This window comes from Drosophila virilis, chromosome 4, assembly GCF_030788295.1.
Source record: "Drosophila virilis strain 15010-1051.87 chromosome 4, Dvir_AGI_RSII-ME, whole genome shotgun sequence".
NCBI classification, from domain to species: domain Eukaryota; kingdom Metazoa; phylum Arthropoda; class Insecta; order Diptera; family Drosophilidae; genus Drosophila; species Drosophila virilis.
Window position 1 is genome coordinate 22,856,248 of NC_091546.1, and position 14,177 is coordinate 22,870,424.

Consider the following 14,177-nt stretch of genomic DNA (forward strand, 5'->3'; position numbering starts at 1 on the left):
AAATGAACAAAATAATTGTACGTTAATAGCGTTCGTATCTTCTTAGTTTTCTTTAAAACAGTCTCAAATCCGATAATTTATCGATATTATATCTATAATATTTTTTGTCATTGAAAAGCGAGTGTTCCACAATATCTTCTCTTTAGGTTCCTTTTTTATTTTGCTATAATTTTTTCCTAATCTTTTCTTTTTAATTGGCATACCATTTTCACGGCGATAATTTAAAGGCGTCCATTGAACTGTAGTTGCAATTAATTTACAAAAATACAGTTCTGTAAATGTGTGACTCAACAGATCTTAATACAGGGTATCGCCTAGTCAGCACTGTCGATTCTAGCAATTTTACTTGTTTAAATTGCTGTTGTTGTGTGTGCAGCTCCTTTGGGCTATTTTCTGAATTATTATTGTTCGACAGCAAAGTTTTTCGCGTTGCTGAAACTTTAGAGGGAAGCGTATGCCTTTCGGGTTTCCTTATTTTTATACCCTGCCTTTCTTTGGGTATTTGTCAAAATAAACTTTTGCTTAAATTCGCATGCGCTGATAAACAGCAATACAAAAAGCAGTTCGTGTTCGGCCAATCAACAAAAGATCATAACCCCGCATCGGACAATCCTTCAGTTAACTTTAAGAGCCCACTCGCAACACGCCCATTGGCAACGCTTCATTAACCCACACACACACAGTCGCACATACACAACCACACACACTTACACTCTAAACGAATTCCCACAATCCTTGGCTTATGCCCGGCTATCAAGTGGCAGCAAAAGAAATCCCGAGATTCGAGTGGGGCATTAACACTAAACGAAATCCCCACATGGAAACTTGTCGACAAGTTTTCCGCACACACACACACACACACACACACGAAGATAGATTTTGTTCTCGTTGCCTTAAATTATATTTGGCAGTGGCAAAGGTTGAGTTTAAGCCTCCAAATGAGATTTATTAGCATTCAAAGCGGCATTTTAGCCGCGTTCGGCCAGGCCGATTGGCCATTTTTCATCAGCCCAAACTTTTGTTTTGATTAAATGAAGCTTAACGAGCCGCCCAGGCAAAAGGCAAACCACGTGGAAGGTAACCGGGGTAACAGGGGCTGCCAACTTAACTAATGAGCTGATTTACAGCCCAACAACACGTCGGCGCCAGGGCCAAGACTGCAGCAGTTCCACGCTGGCCATGGCTCCTGGCAGCTCGAGAGGCAACGGGTCGTATGACAAATGCGCCCGGCGTTATTTATGGTGACCGCAGGACAAGATGTCCTACGTGTGGTCATTAGGCCCCGTAGGCGTGTGGCCCAACTTAAAACTCTCTGCTTTATTGCACACTCTTGAGCGCAACGCAATAGGTAATCATATTAAAAATACATTCCCAAAAACGCACGGCAGGTTGTTTTGACTGAAGTGCTGCAGCTTTCTGTAGATCAGTTTTTGATGTGAATAAGGCGAGACATATAACAAATAAAATCATTAAAAGAAATTATTTAAAAATTATTTTAATAAATATATTGTTAGTAAGTCATTTAAATATATAAAATTATTTGAACTAAGCATATATAAAGTTTCCTTAAATATTTTAACAATTCTTAGAACTTCAAGTATACAAATTAAAAGCTAAATTCATAAATAGAATTATGAAATATATTTGAAAATTTATGTATATATATATTTGAAAATAATAATTCGATTCGAATAAGTGTGTGGATCACACATATTCTGAATTCAAAATTCGCATTGAGTCTTATGCTTAAAATCGGCAGACAACTCTCGAAGTGTAAGGATCTACCTCTGGCTTGTATGCCATTTATGGGTTGTCAGTAAGAAATAATAGAAATTTGATAGCCTTTGGCCCGGCCAATTGGCAAAGTGAAGTCTCAAATCCTGACAGGCAAAGTGTCAACCTGACGTTTGGCCCTGCCCAGGCGCTTGCCTTTGGTCCTTTGTGAGTGTTGTGCCATTCGCTATAATCACTAATTAGGCGTTTGATATATATGCGCCGCAGTTGGCAGCCGACGAGCCAGAGACGACAACCTGAGCCACAAGCTGACAAATTGTAATTGCGTGGCAAACAAGCGGAAATCGGCTTAGCATCGGGTGGATTGCAGGTGCGGGGCAGGGGGATGCTGTGGGTCGGCTGAAGGCGCCTGCCTCTTTGGTTTTATTGAGTTATTAGCCGCTGAAATGCCGAGGCATACATTCGGGCGCCACGCGACTCTATCTTGGCCAGGCGCTTAGTCACGGCGGCTAATAAAGTGCGGCCTTTTTTTTAGGGGTTGTTGTGGGTGGGTGTGGGTCGTGGTAGGGCATGGGGGCTGTTTATTGACTGCCGATGGCTATGCAAAATTTTTGCAGAATGACAAAACACATTCTAATCGCACTTTAAAAGCATCATTTTCCACACGGGTTCATCGCCAAAATGCCTGATGTTATGCAATGCTTTTTGCTGTTAGCTCGATATGCGCGAGGGCGACGTTGGGGGGCATGGCATAACGAAACCTTTTTCGACATATATCTGTATGCATGCGAATTCTGGCAATTTTCGGCATGTCATTTTATTAAATTCGCTGAAAAACGCGTTGCATACTTTTTGCCGGCCCATGTTTGGTTGGGAGAGGTGGAGCGGGGTTCACTTATGCGTAACATTGCGTAAGTGCAGCTGTCAGGCCAATGGAGGGTATGAAAGGGCAGGGGATTGAAGCGTTGAAGAGTTGAAGTAGAGAAGTGCTGCATATGCATTGCATGGCAGCTTGAGTGTGAAAATTGCTGGAAAATGCATTGAAACTTTGATTTTTTTATGCATGAAAGCAACTGGTCGTAGGGAGCGGGGCGAAGCCAAAGCATATGTGCAAGCATTTTGTGGGTTTGTTTTTCTTGTGGCCCGGAATGTTGTTGCGATTCGCATTTTATGGTGTTGTGGCACATCTCACAGCAAGAGCAAGAGGAAGCTGGTGATGCGAACAGCGACGCTAAATGCATATTTTGAGTGTGGAATTATTTATGGCAGCTTGTTGAAGCAAATATTTGGTTCTATTTGCCGATGAGTGATTCGATTTGTTCCCCAAAGCAATTTCAACTTTATAAAGAATAAACAAATTTCAACTTTTGGCATTGAGGAATATACTTATTTGCATTCCACATGCTTATAGTACCTACTATCATCTGCCAGTTCTGCATATAAGACTACGTGTTTTTTTTATTTTCATAAAAAAGGATAAATCTAATAATTTAGTAAAAAAGATTATTTTACAAACTTTTCCTACACAATGTTGTAATTCCAACAATTTGAAATGAAAATTGTCGCCATTATCTGGATAAATTAATTCTTAGTTCATAATTTTCTACATATTTATAGGTGAGCTACAAAACTTTGAGTATTTTTAAAACAAAATATGTAATGCTTAAACATAAATCTTAATATAGTTAGAAACTCAAAAGAGCTTTTACACATTTAATCACATACTTCACATAAAATACCTAAATACTATTGCATGCATCAATAGCTTAAAGACATTTACCTAATGCTACAATCCACATTTTGAAAAGGAAGTGCCATACATCAGTTTTCACATTTTGCTTTCCTTTACTTAATTTATACTTATACACCTGAGGAATCACGTGCTGTTTTTCTTTCTTCAGTTGCCAAGTAACTTGAATATCTGCCGCATAAATCTTTATATCGCTGAGCAAAAGTTTTGCCAGCTCGTACAATACCAAACTATTTTACCTCATTTGCTGAGACCTGCGACTAGACGCATACTTAAGCAGCAGCAGCACAAGAGGAACAGAGATAGTTGGTACAAAAAAGAAAATGTAAAAAAAAATGTTTAGTTATATAATGTTGCAAAAGTAGAAGCGCCACTGCAAAACAAAAACTTTCCATTTTCAATTTGCTGCAAGCTTTTCTTTTTTCGTTTTTTTTTTTTAAGAATGCTTATAGAAATTTTCTTAGCTGTTTTTTTCACAGCGCCGTCTGCTTTAAGTCAGGAACCGGAAGAATAACATTGAACACCAAACAATCAGCAGTCAAAAATTTCATTGTCGAGAAAAAATCAACAACAACAACTAACGCGCAGAGGAAAACTTTCGACACGGCGTGAAAAATACAAAGAGGCGGCAAAAAAAAAAAAAACAACAAAATGAGAAAAAAATAATGAAACTTTTTGCCAGGGCCAACAACTTTACAAAGCAGCCAACAAAGTGTTGTAATGGCCGGCAAAGGACCTGCCCGACATTCCCCGCCCCACTACACACTTGACTTTTGGCGTCACAACAACAAAATGTGTTGCAACGACCTTTGCGGCCTCTGCGTCGCGCCACATGCTGCACACACACACACGCGCACAATCTGCTGTTCGCGGCGCAACAGTCGGCCACGCCCACACAAGGGGGACAGCTCCCCTACCACACCATGTCCCCTGGGCAAGCGCCTTACATAATGAACATGCCAAGTGGCGTCTGAGGTTCTTGTTGTTGTTGTTGTTGTTGTTGTTGGCATTGGCACGTACTGTCCTGGTCGACCGGCGTGCCCCCTACTAACCGCCCCCGCCCCTAGAGACCATCTTGCTGCGTGTGTCTAGCCTTGTCAGTTTTAATGTTGCTGGCATTGAGCGATGCCTCTGATTTGAAAGAGTTCATTAAGCTTGTTAGTTAGTTCGTCCAACTGGGAGGAATTCCTCTTGCTGCTGTTGTTGTTGTTCTTTTCTGTTGTTCGTCTGGTTGTTGATATTTCACCAGCTGGCATCTGTCTGAGGAGTTGCTAGTCTTAAGGAACAAGCAGTTGGAAATGGATTCGAGATGCACACATTTAGATCTATTGCTACAAAAAACTTTCAACTGGTAACTAAAAAAATGTAGTCAATCATATTATAATGCAGGTTTAATGTTTCGATATATATATATATATATTCAATAAATCAATATGAAAATAGATATAACTACAGATGGATATAGCTGCTAATTTTGAAATACATATAGAAATTACTGCGTTAAATTAAGATCTGAGAGTTACTTAAAGAATTTAAATATTTGCAATGTCAACAACAATAATAATTCATACTTAATGCAAAACAACAATTTTTTTTATACGACTATTTAATATACTTGAGTACATACGATTCATTTTGAAAAAAAAAAAAGTTATTGTTGTTTGTGGCATAACTCAAAAAAAATGTTTTTAACATTGAAAATTTTCAATACAACACAATTGCGTAATTAAATTATGTGTGAGTAAATTAAATTGGCAGAGTACAAAAAAGGCAATTTTCAATTTAGTTGACACACGAAGTGCATATTAAATGTATTTTACAGTTGGCCACACACACGCACATATCAAATAAAATTCATTTAAATGAAATTAATTAACTTGCTTAATTAAATATATAATAGGCAGCGTTGCAGGATCACACAAACTTGTTTTGATTTCTGTTTGCTATTCTATTTTTTTAATTTGCATTCATTTAATTAAGCCGAATACGCATTGGCGAATGCCTCAACCTCAACAGAACTTGTCAACTTGTTGCAAGTCGGTTCGGGCTTGGGTTCGACGCAAACCAAGCCCAAACACAACTCAAACCCTTGCAGCGTCAGTGCTCAACAGTCCGGAAGTCATTTACGTGCCATGTAAATGGCAAGGGTATGTTGTTTGTTGGTGTTGGTGTTGGTGGGCTGTTGCGGGCGGCATGTTACGGTTGGAAGCTCTGTTAACATTTTTGTCGCGTGTTTTGCGGTCTGTTGTTGCGGTTGTGGTTGCACGCAGACTACAAGCCAACCGACAAGCATGCCGGCTATCACAACAATACCAAAAACAACACAACCCACAACGAACAGCATCCTACACGATGCTTGGTGCCAGCCGAAGCTGCTTCGTGCTTGCCGCTCGGCTTTTGGCCTGTTATCATTCGTTTGCCAAAGCGTTAGGATTTTTCTTTTTTTATTTCATTCGTCAGTTATTCTTTTTGCCGTTGGCGTTGATTTTGCCATTTTCTTCTCAATGCTGTTGTTGTCCTTGTTGTTTTTGTTGTTGTTGGAGCCAGCCGGCTCTGTTCTGTGTGCGTATGGCGCCAGTCGACGAATCAGTTTCGCTACGGATTCTGCACGAAGCGGACGCGTCGAGTTGTTGGTCGCATTCACTACCCGGAGGATCTTCTAACGAAATGTCGTGTTTCGAAAACTTACGTTGACTTTTTGAGAGCGTTTTCGAAATATTAATAAAGTGTTGTGAAAGTGCTTTCTGTTGAGTTTGAGACATTGAAGAACTAGCTAAAATTATTAAAAAAAAAAACTATTTTCGAAGGTTTCAAATATGAGAAAAATATAAATATTTAAATACAGTTAATAATAATGTTTTCAATCATTTTTCACTTAAGTTGAAATATTTTATTGATACTTTTAACAGTTTGAGTAGACAAAAAAAAAAAAAACGATCTATTAGAAAAAATTATAATATTTACAAATTTAAAAATTTCAGGAGTTTTAGGTCTATTACCAAAAAAAGAAAAAAATAGTTAGGCAAATAACATAGCACAAAAATAGCTTGGTTAATAAAAAATACGAATGATTTTAAGTAAATGTAATTTAATTTCTGATGTTGTTTGCAATCTTAAAAAATAAGAATTTCAAGTAATTATTATGAAAAATATCTAAGTTGACATAAAGAACGGCATTTGATACATTTATAGAAAGCCCAAAAATAGTTGTTAAATGGGAAGTGCAATTAAATAAGTTGCAAGCAAAGCAAAATATAATAAGTAATGGTCCACGATCATTATGTAAATATTTATATTTAAGTTCTTGAATCAAAATCTTAAATTACTTTTAAGCAGAGCACTAAACTGACTTATGCCAACACTTGAATGTAACTAGTTCTTTGCCTATGTTAAGCACTTAACATGTGCAAACAATTAACAGTTCTCTCAGCTAATGCACATTTCATGCAATAAAAGCAAACAGCAACAAGAACAATCAGAACAGCAAAACATCAACAACAACAACAATAAAAGGAACCACAAAAACACTCATGTCATCAGAGAACTTAAAAGGCTGAATGCCGAAAACTTGAGACAAACTTATGGGCGTATGTCTAAATGAATAAACCAAAGTTAAATGGGGGCTTGACTCGGAACATAGGATTGAAAGAGAGCAAGAGAGAGAGGGTTTTGAAATTGGAATCGTAGTTGGTGTTGTTGCAGTGGCAACCAGCAAAACACCAACGAAAACAGCAAAGCAAATATAAACAAAGAATTTAGCTTAAAAATACATTAACCCAGCACAAACTCAGAGAGGAGGAGAGAGAAAGACACACACACACACATCCACAAAGGCAGAGAGAAAGAGAGAGAGAGAGAGTGCCAGTCTGCAGGAAACAGCTTGAAAACTGCATACATAATAAGTATGACTGTCGCGCTTGCCCAACTCCCTCTCTTTCTCTTTCTCTTTTTCTTTCTATCGCTCGCTCTTTGCATGCGTGTGCGTGCTTGCTGGCATCAATGCAGATCAATGGCAGATGGCGCTACCGAAAAAAGTTTTTTTTATTCAGCCAGCGTCATTGCAGCTTATTGTTTTCTCTTTGGTTTTTGGACTTTTGCCTGCTGCGCTTTAGTTTTTGCATATCTTTTGTGTATCGTTTGGCGTAACAAATTTACAAATTGCGCAGAGCAAGGCAAACAAATTGCAAAAATATGATGCCATTGGCTGCCATTCCCGTTCCCATTCCCATTCCCATTCCCATTCCCATTGCCATTGCCATTGCCATTGATGATGATGATGGGGCCCACTCCGCCAAGGACTGGATTTTCAGCTGAGCCAGGGCATAGCCGGAGAATGGTGCGGTGGGACGAGTTGGCCTTTTAAATTGCCACCACGCAGTGCGACAAATTGTGAGGCACAAGTGAAAAGTTATTGATGCAACTCAATGGAGCACAATAACTGTATTTATTTGTATTTTGTATCTGTGTATCTGTATCTCTGTAGCTGTATCTGTAGGCTACATCTGTAACATTGGCATTGATGCTATTGAGCTCCTTGTTGTTACCAACTACAAATTGCCAGCAATTTGTCTGGCCTGTCTACAGTGAGTTTCCGGATCAGTTTGGGCTTGAGTAAGATAAATAGAATTTGCGGTGAAATCTGGGCTTAGGAAGAGCATTTTCGTCGAGAGCATATAGGCGTAGTAATTGAAATTTATATTAAAAAGCATTATAATTACCAACTCAATTATTACTTGAAATACATACATTTTATATGTTTTTATTTTATTTCATTTTATTTTATTTTTTTAATTTAAATTTGCTTCTTTTAAATCCTTAATTTCTCTATTTTTTTTTTCGTATTTTCGCCTTGTCTCATCCATTTTCTTTAACTGATCCGCACTTCCATTCACTCGAATATTTTTTATTATTCTGTCTCTCTCTTTGTATCTTCTATTGTTCTTATTCTCCTAGACTGAAAATTCTCTCTATTTTTCTGTCCCTCTCCTTTTTCTCGCTCTCCCAAAGCGGGATCTTATGCTCCTTTTCTCTTTCTTTCTTTTCTGTCGTTAGTTTCTCTCTCTCCTACAATTTAATTGTAAACACTTTTAAAAATAGAAAACATTTCAGACACCTGAAACTTCAGTTTGAGCCACATTAAAGTAGAACCCACTTAAGCATATGCTAATTTGTTGGTCGGCGGCTTTTCATTGTAAACATGGCAGGGCAACAATGAGCCCCGTGCTAAACCCCGCCCCTAAGAGCCGCCCCTCTTTAACCGACAGTTGCCATTACCCGCAGCAAATGTCGCAGCGTTGAAAGCCAAAAGCTGTCAGCATTTAGCGACTGTAGCTTAGGCCACAAAACAAAAATAAATAAAGGCCAGAGGGTGAATGCGCTGGGGCTGGTGATTTGGCACGTCAAGCGAGGACCACAGCTGCCCCAGCTTATTATTATTATATTTATTATATTTTGTTTTCTTTTTATTCTGCTGTTGTTTACCATTTAAACAAATTCTGTTTGTTTTCTGGGTGCCACTAAGGAAGCTCCACAAAATACAAAATATCCATGACGTTTTGTGCGAGAGAAAATAAATGTTATTCAACTCTAAATTCACGTTCATGTTTGTCTCCCTTTCTCTATTTCTTTCTCGTGTGCGACACACACACGCTTTTAATTAGGCTTGAGAAAAGAGAAGCAAAAAATTCTGAAATTAAAACGTGTGCCTGGAATGCCTAACTAATAGCTAATGGCTGCCAATGCGGCATTCGCTTTCTGTTTGCACTCAGAACCTACTTTCTGGTCCTGAGAACTTGCCGACTGGCAAGCTCCAGCCTCTGACCCGCCCTATGCCTCGAATTGTCCTTCAGTATTTTGGCGCTAATTGGTCACATGTCTGGCTTTGTCCAGTCCACAGTTGGAAATGTGTACATGTACTCGTATGACTGTATTTTATTTCCATTTGAAGTTGGGCTCTGTGCTGGCATTGATTTCAGTCTGACTTGGATTTCTGATGAGCATCGAAAAAACTTACACAGGCAGTTTGTAGGACTGTCCTTTCAGCAGGATATATTACAAGAGGATGAAATTCGGCAAAGGCGTCTAATTAAATCAATTGGTTTTATTGGACTCGATTTCATAGAGACTTTGTCTAAGGCAATAAAACGCATATTTATTTTTTAAAATAATTGGGTTATTTCTTTGCATATTCATTTGATTATTTTTTATGGTGAAAATGAGGGTGACAGCATACAATATAAAACAAACATTTAAGTCAACAAAGTCTTTCAACTTTAAATTATTATAGTTTGTAAATTATTTGTCCGTTTGAAAAATAATGGCCTAATGGGGTTTTATTTATGCACACATAAATATTTTTTGATGCTGCGCTGATTTAAATTTATAAGTGAACTAATAGCAGATTCTTAAAGTTTTTTAGAGAACTTCAAAAGAAAATTATGCTATTCGAGGAAAACGTACATGCATGAAGTTTTTGTTACCGAAATGAGAATGCATAAGTAAATTTATTTAAATTTAATATAAACGTGTGTTGAGTGAAGGGAAAAAGGACGACTTGTGGTTAAGCAATGTTTATTAGACTCACGTTTTATCTGTCTGCCTTAGAAAATGTTTTAATAGCGTTGAAAAGGAAATTGTTTATATATAAAATTTAATTTATAAATAAAAAACTTTACTCAAAACATAGAAGAGGTTAAGGCAAAGGCTATAATAAATTATATAGTTTTAAAGGCAAACAACTCACGAATGTGTATCCTTGTAAGCTTCGAAATGCTTTCAACCCGACTTCTGACATCCTCCACTGTAGTGCCAATGTTTGCTTTTTCCGCATTGACTAATTCATTTTTAGCTCCTTTTTTTCGTTTCAGCCAGGATTTCTTTTTATCTCTTTACCACTTCCTGGCATATCCTAATAACAAGTTTTCCATTTGTTTAGCCTAAAAAAAGAAGATAGTAGAGCAACCCAAAAAGCCAGAAAGTATGCACGCAGAAATTGCTTAATTCTCGAGTTTTCCATATGACTTTGGCGTCCATAAATTTGCTTTCAATGCACTCTGGTTTACAGAACCCCCTAGCCTCCCCTACGCCCTGCTGTACCCTGTCAATTGTTTGCTGTCTAGCAACTTGTGCGTTCAGTTTCCCTTCCGGGCCTGGGCTAACCTCACAGATGCCACGCAGATTTGACTGGGAATTCAATAAAGTTTGGCAAAATATTATGCCCGACTAAGCCGCCATATTCTGGATGCCACGCCCATTTTGCAGTTGCTGCTGCACGTGCCGCAGAAAAGTTTCAGCCATTTGGAAAAAGTGAGTGAGAAAGAAAACCCTTTCGCCAGACCGAATCTCAAAAAGTCATAAAGATTTCCCTCTGAGTTTGTTTGCAACGGCTGCAGCGCCCTCTGGCGCCCAATTGATATATGGTCTGGTTTATCTGGGCGAAAGGTGTGCGACTTTCTTTTGGGATATGCGCGCAGATAAAAATGCTGTTCCACTTTTTAGATAAGAACAAAAGTCAGCAGCAGTGGAAAATAGTTGCCCAACTCTGCCGCGAAATGGGAGCAGTACCCGATTCGTATATTCAAAAACACAGTTAAGGAAATAACAATAGATAAACTAAAACAATAAATAGTTAGTAGAGTAAATCGTATTGGTCAGTAATAAGTATATGTGAAATATGGTTAAGTCTATTGATCATTGAAAAAGTAAAGTTATTTATATACAAATACCTCTTGTAACAGATTTATTTAACATCTTAAAAGGAATAATGACTGTTCTGCAAATTAACAAACTTATAAGGAATTATTGTAAGCCCTCTTACTCTGTCAATTTTACTATTCCATTTATACTCTCTGCAACAGTAGAATGATAGAGAGCGAAAGAGAACGGGACAGAAATATTGTCAACTCGTATGCAAAATGTCAGGCAATTAATTTAAAAGCTGTTTTCATTTACGTTTATCTTAAGTTTTCAGTGGGTTTCGGTTAACTTTGTCAACGTCGTCAGTTATTAAGTTGCTTTCGCCGCTTAACTTCATCTGCGTTCAACAAAAATATATGAAACATTTTATGTGTCGTGCGTGTTGCTGGCGATCTGCTCAAATTTCGAAAAAAAAAAAAACAAAATTTATATATATAAAGCAGAATACAAGAAATATAGAAAAACTTTCTCTAGAGCATCCATACTTTTTTATGGCTTTTAAGCGTGTCGCTTTTTTCATGGATGCACAGAATGCGAATGGGCTGGGAACTGTGTGCGGTGTGGGTCCACAGCTTGCGGTACACGCACAAAAACTTTTTCCCTTATGACTCGCTTATGAAATTAAGCAATTTTCTACAAACCACGCACCCGCCCGCTCCGACCCGCACCGACACACACATGATGACGTTTTGGCATAGACAAAAACAGATTTACAAACAGCAACAAAAAAGTGGAAATAACAAATTTTATGCACTTTTTATGAGTTCGCCAAAGTGTTTGTAATTAAATTAATAAATTCTGCTCGGCTCGTTTTTATACCGCTGCAAATTAAAATTTAATTGTTAAGCTTAATTAGTTTTTTATGCGGCTTTTTTTTTAATTGATGAGCGTGTAACAGAAGTGATAAGTAGATTAGGAATTGAGTGCGTGCAGTTAAAGATATTTAGGAAAGAAAAAAATCTAGCGAAAATTTTCAAGAAACTTAACTCGATGTCTAAAAAAAAGTTTTAGAAGCATATTTAATTGTTTGAGCTAAATAAACTAATAAATTTATGTTTCAAAGTTCGTTCACTTTTCAAAAATATAAAAATATTTAAACTTAAAAATGCATTGCACCTAGGTTGACGGACACTTTTATAATTTGAAAAATATCACAAGTCAAATGAACCTTGCAGCTGTTTTGGTCAAAGAAAATTAAACCGTGTTAAGAAGCTAAGCAAACAAAAAGCAACGCACAAACAATATTTAATCGAGCCGCAGGCAAATTTGATAGCCGAGAGTGGAGCAGGGCTAAGTAAAGCGGCTCGCGGGGACTCGCGTGGAGAGATGCACTTAAGCCAGGCCACGAGGCCAACGTTGGTGCTCCTGGCTGGGGAAAGTGGCAAGGCAACGGCAAGTTGATGTTGCTGCCGTCTTGGCATCTAATTGGGGCCCTCCTAGTGCTTACGGCAACAGCGGGGGACTCCACCAACAAGATCATCTTGCCGCAGATACTCAACGGCAGCGTCGGCAGCAGCAGCGGCAGCGGCGCCTACGGCGCCAGCAGCAAGCATCTCAGTGGCAGCAAATCAGCGGCACCCGCAACTGGCAGCGGTGGCGCCACCGCCAATGGCAACACCGTTCTAAGCAGCAATGGTGTAATTGTCGCCGGCGGTATGCCCAATGTGCCAACATCGAATTTAAATAGTAAGTAGAACCGCCCACAAAACGCGCTATTTCAGATTACAAATTGCAAATGTTTATTTACATTTGTTTTTCAGATTTTTAGTAAGCTTTTTGTGGAGAAAACATATTCAATTATATAATAAAAAGCTCAATTATATTATTATTGCTTCAATACGAAATTGTTTAGATAGATTTAATGTATTTATTTAGAAAAAATTGAAAGAATTTTAACAAATAAATATATACTTGAATATATATTCATAAGCAGTATTAAGCCCCGAGTCTGTCTGTCTGTCTGCCCTTAATAATTAGTAAATAGCTACCTTGGTTGAGCTTGACTTATTGAAATATATATAAATATTTTGAAATCGACCAGTTAATATGTATATCTCATATATATTTCTCGTAGTCGGCAATTGTGCAGGAATTTCTTAATTATAGAAATAGGCATGAAATAAAACGTTTCAGCCTAGTTTTCACTTATAGTTTAAGCGGAAATATTTAAAAGTTTTAACTGTATATTTAATAAAGGTGTATATAAATTGTTAGAAAGATTGTAGTTACGTGAGCATAGTCTTTTTATGAAATCAGATATCAAATTATGAGAAACAATTTTAAATGTTAGTCAATTTAAAATGTGAGTCCTCAATCAATAGCTCGTGATTGTTTTTTAATGAAGATATTGTTTTTTTTTTACAGAGTGAATTTTTTAAGCCGTACAGAGTATTGTCTAGTCATAGGGTTCTTTTCGGAGCTGACACATTTCTTGTGATATTGTTATTTTGCTGCACAGTGTAATGCGGCGTACTTATCTTGGTTATCTTTATGCCTGGTTTGCCTGTTGGGCTGACACGAGTGTCTGATGCCATCAATAACACTCGGCTCGTAGACGGCTGACCGCGGGCAATCATATTTACACACTGACAGGGAGACAGATAGAAATACAGAGATACCGACAGGGATAAAATGCAGCCGCGGGTCATAAGTGATACACTGTGCTATATGCCAAAAATTGAAAGCTAGCAGCTGCACAGATACGCGGCGTGAAAAAAGAATATTGGTGACAGGAATCGGAGCACCCACAAGCGAGAGAGAGAGAGAGAAAGAGATGTACCCCCATTCACAGAAATATTGACGCCCTTGCCGGCTGTCATTGTTCTCAGGTGCAGTTGGAGTCACGCGAGAGGCAAACAACAAAAAACAACGCAAATGTCGCTTAACTGTGCGCAAAATTCATTCAGGCAACGCAATTTACGTCGCAACAGGCAACATCAGCCACATTCCGAGCTCCCAGTTTCCGCTCTCGCTCCCGTTCCCGCTCCCTTCTGTTTCT

The 14,177-nt window shown here is 38.2% G+C and overlaps 1 protein-coding gene across 7 annotated transcripts in view; it reads left to right on the forward strand.

Moving 5' to 3' along the window:
* Nucleotides 1-14,177, forward strand: part of DIP-zeta (Dpr-interacting protein zeta) — a 182,136-nt gene that overhangs the window by 148,526 nt on the left and 19,433 nt on the right. For 3 of the 7 annotated variants that reach the window (XM_070208975.1, XM_070208973.1, XM_070208974.1), the window contains exon 2: nucleotides 12,300-12,865. The exons of 3 other annotated variants lie outside the window; for them this stretch is intronic. In XM_070208975.1, coding sequence (XP_070065076.1) covers nucleotides 12,580-12,865 — 286 coding nt within the window. In that variant the 5' untranslated portion in view covers nucleotides 12,300-12,579. Of the gene's footprint in view, nucleotides 1-6,070; nucleotides 6,292-12,299; nucleotides 12,866-14,177 lie in introns of those variants that run through there. One more of the 7 variants, XM_002051063.4, reaches the window with a different exon arrangement.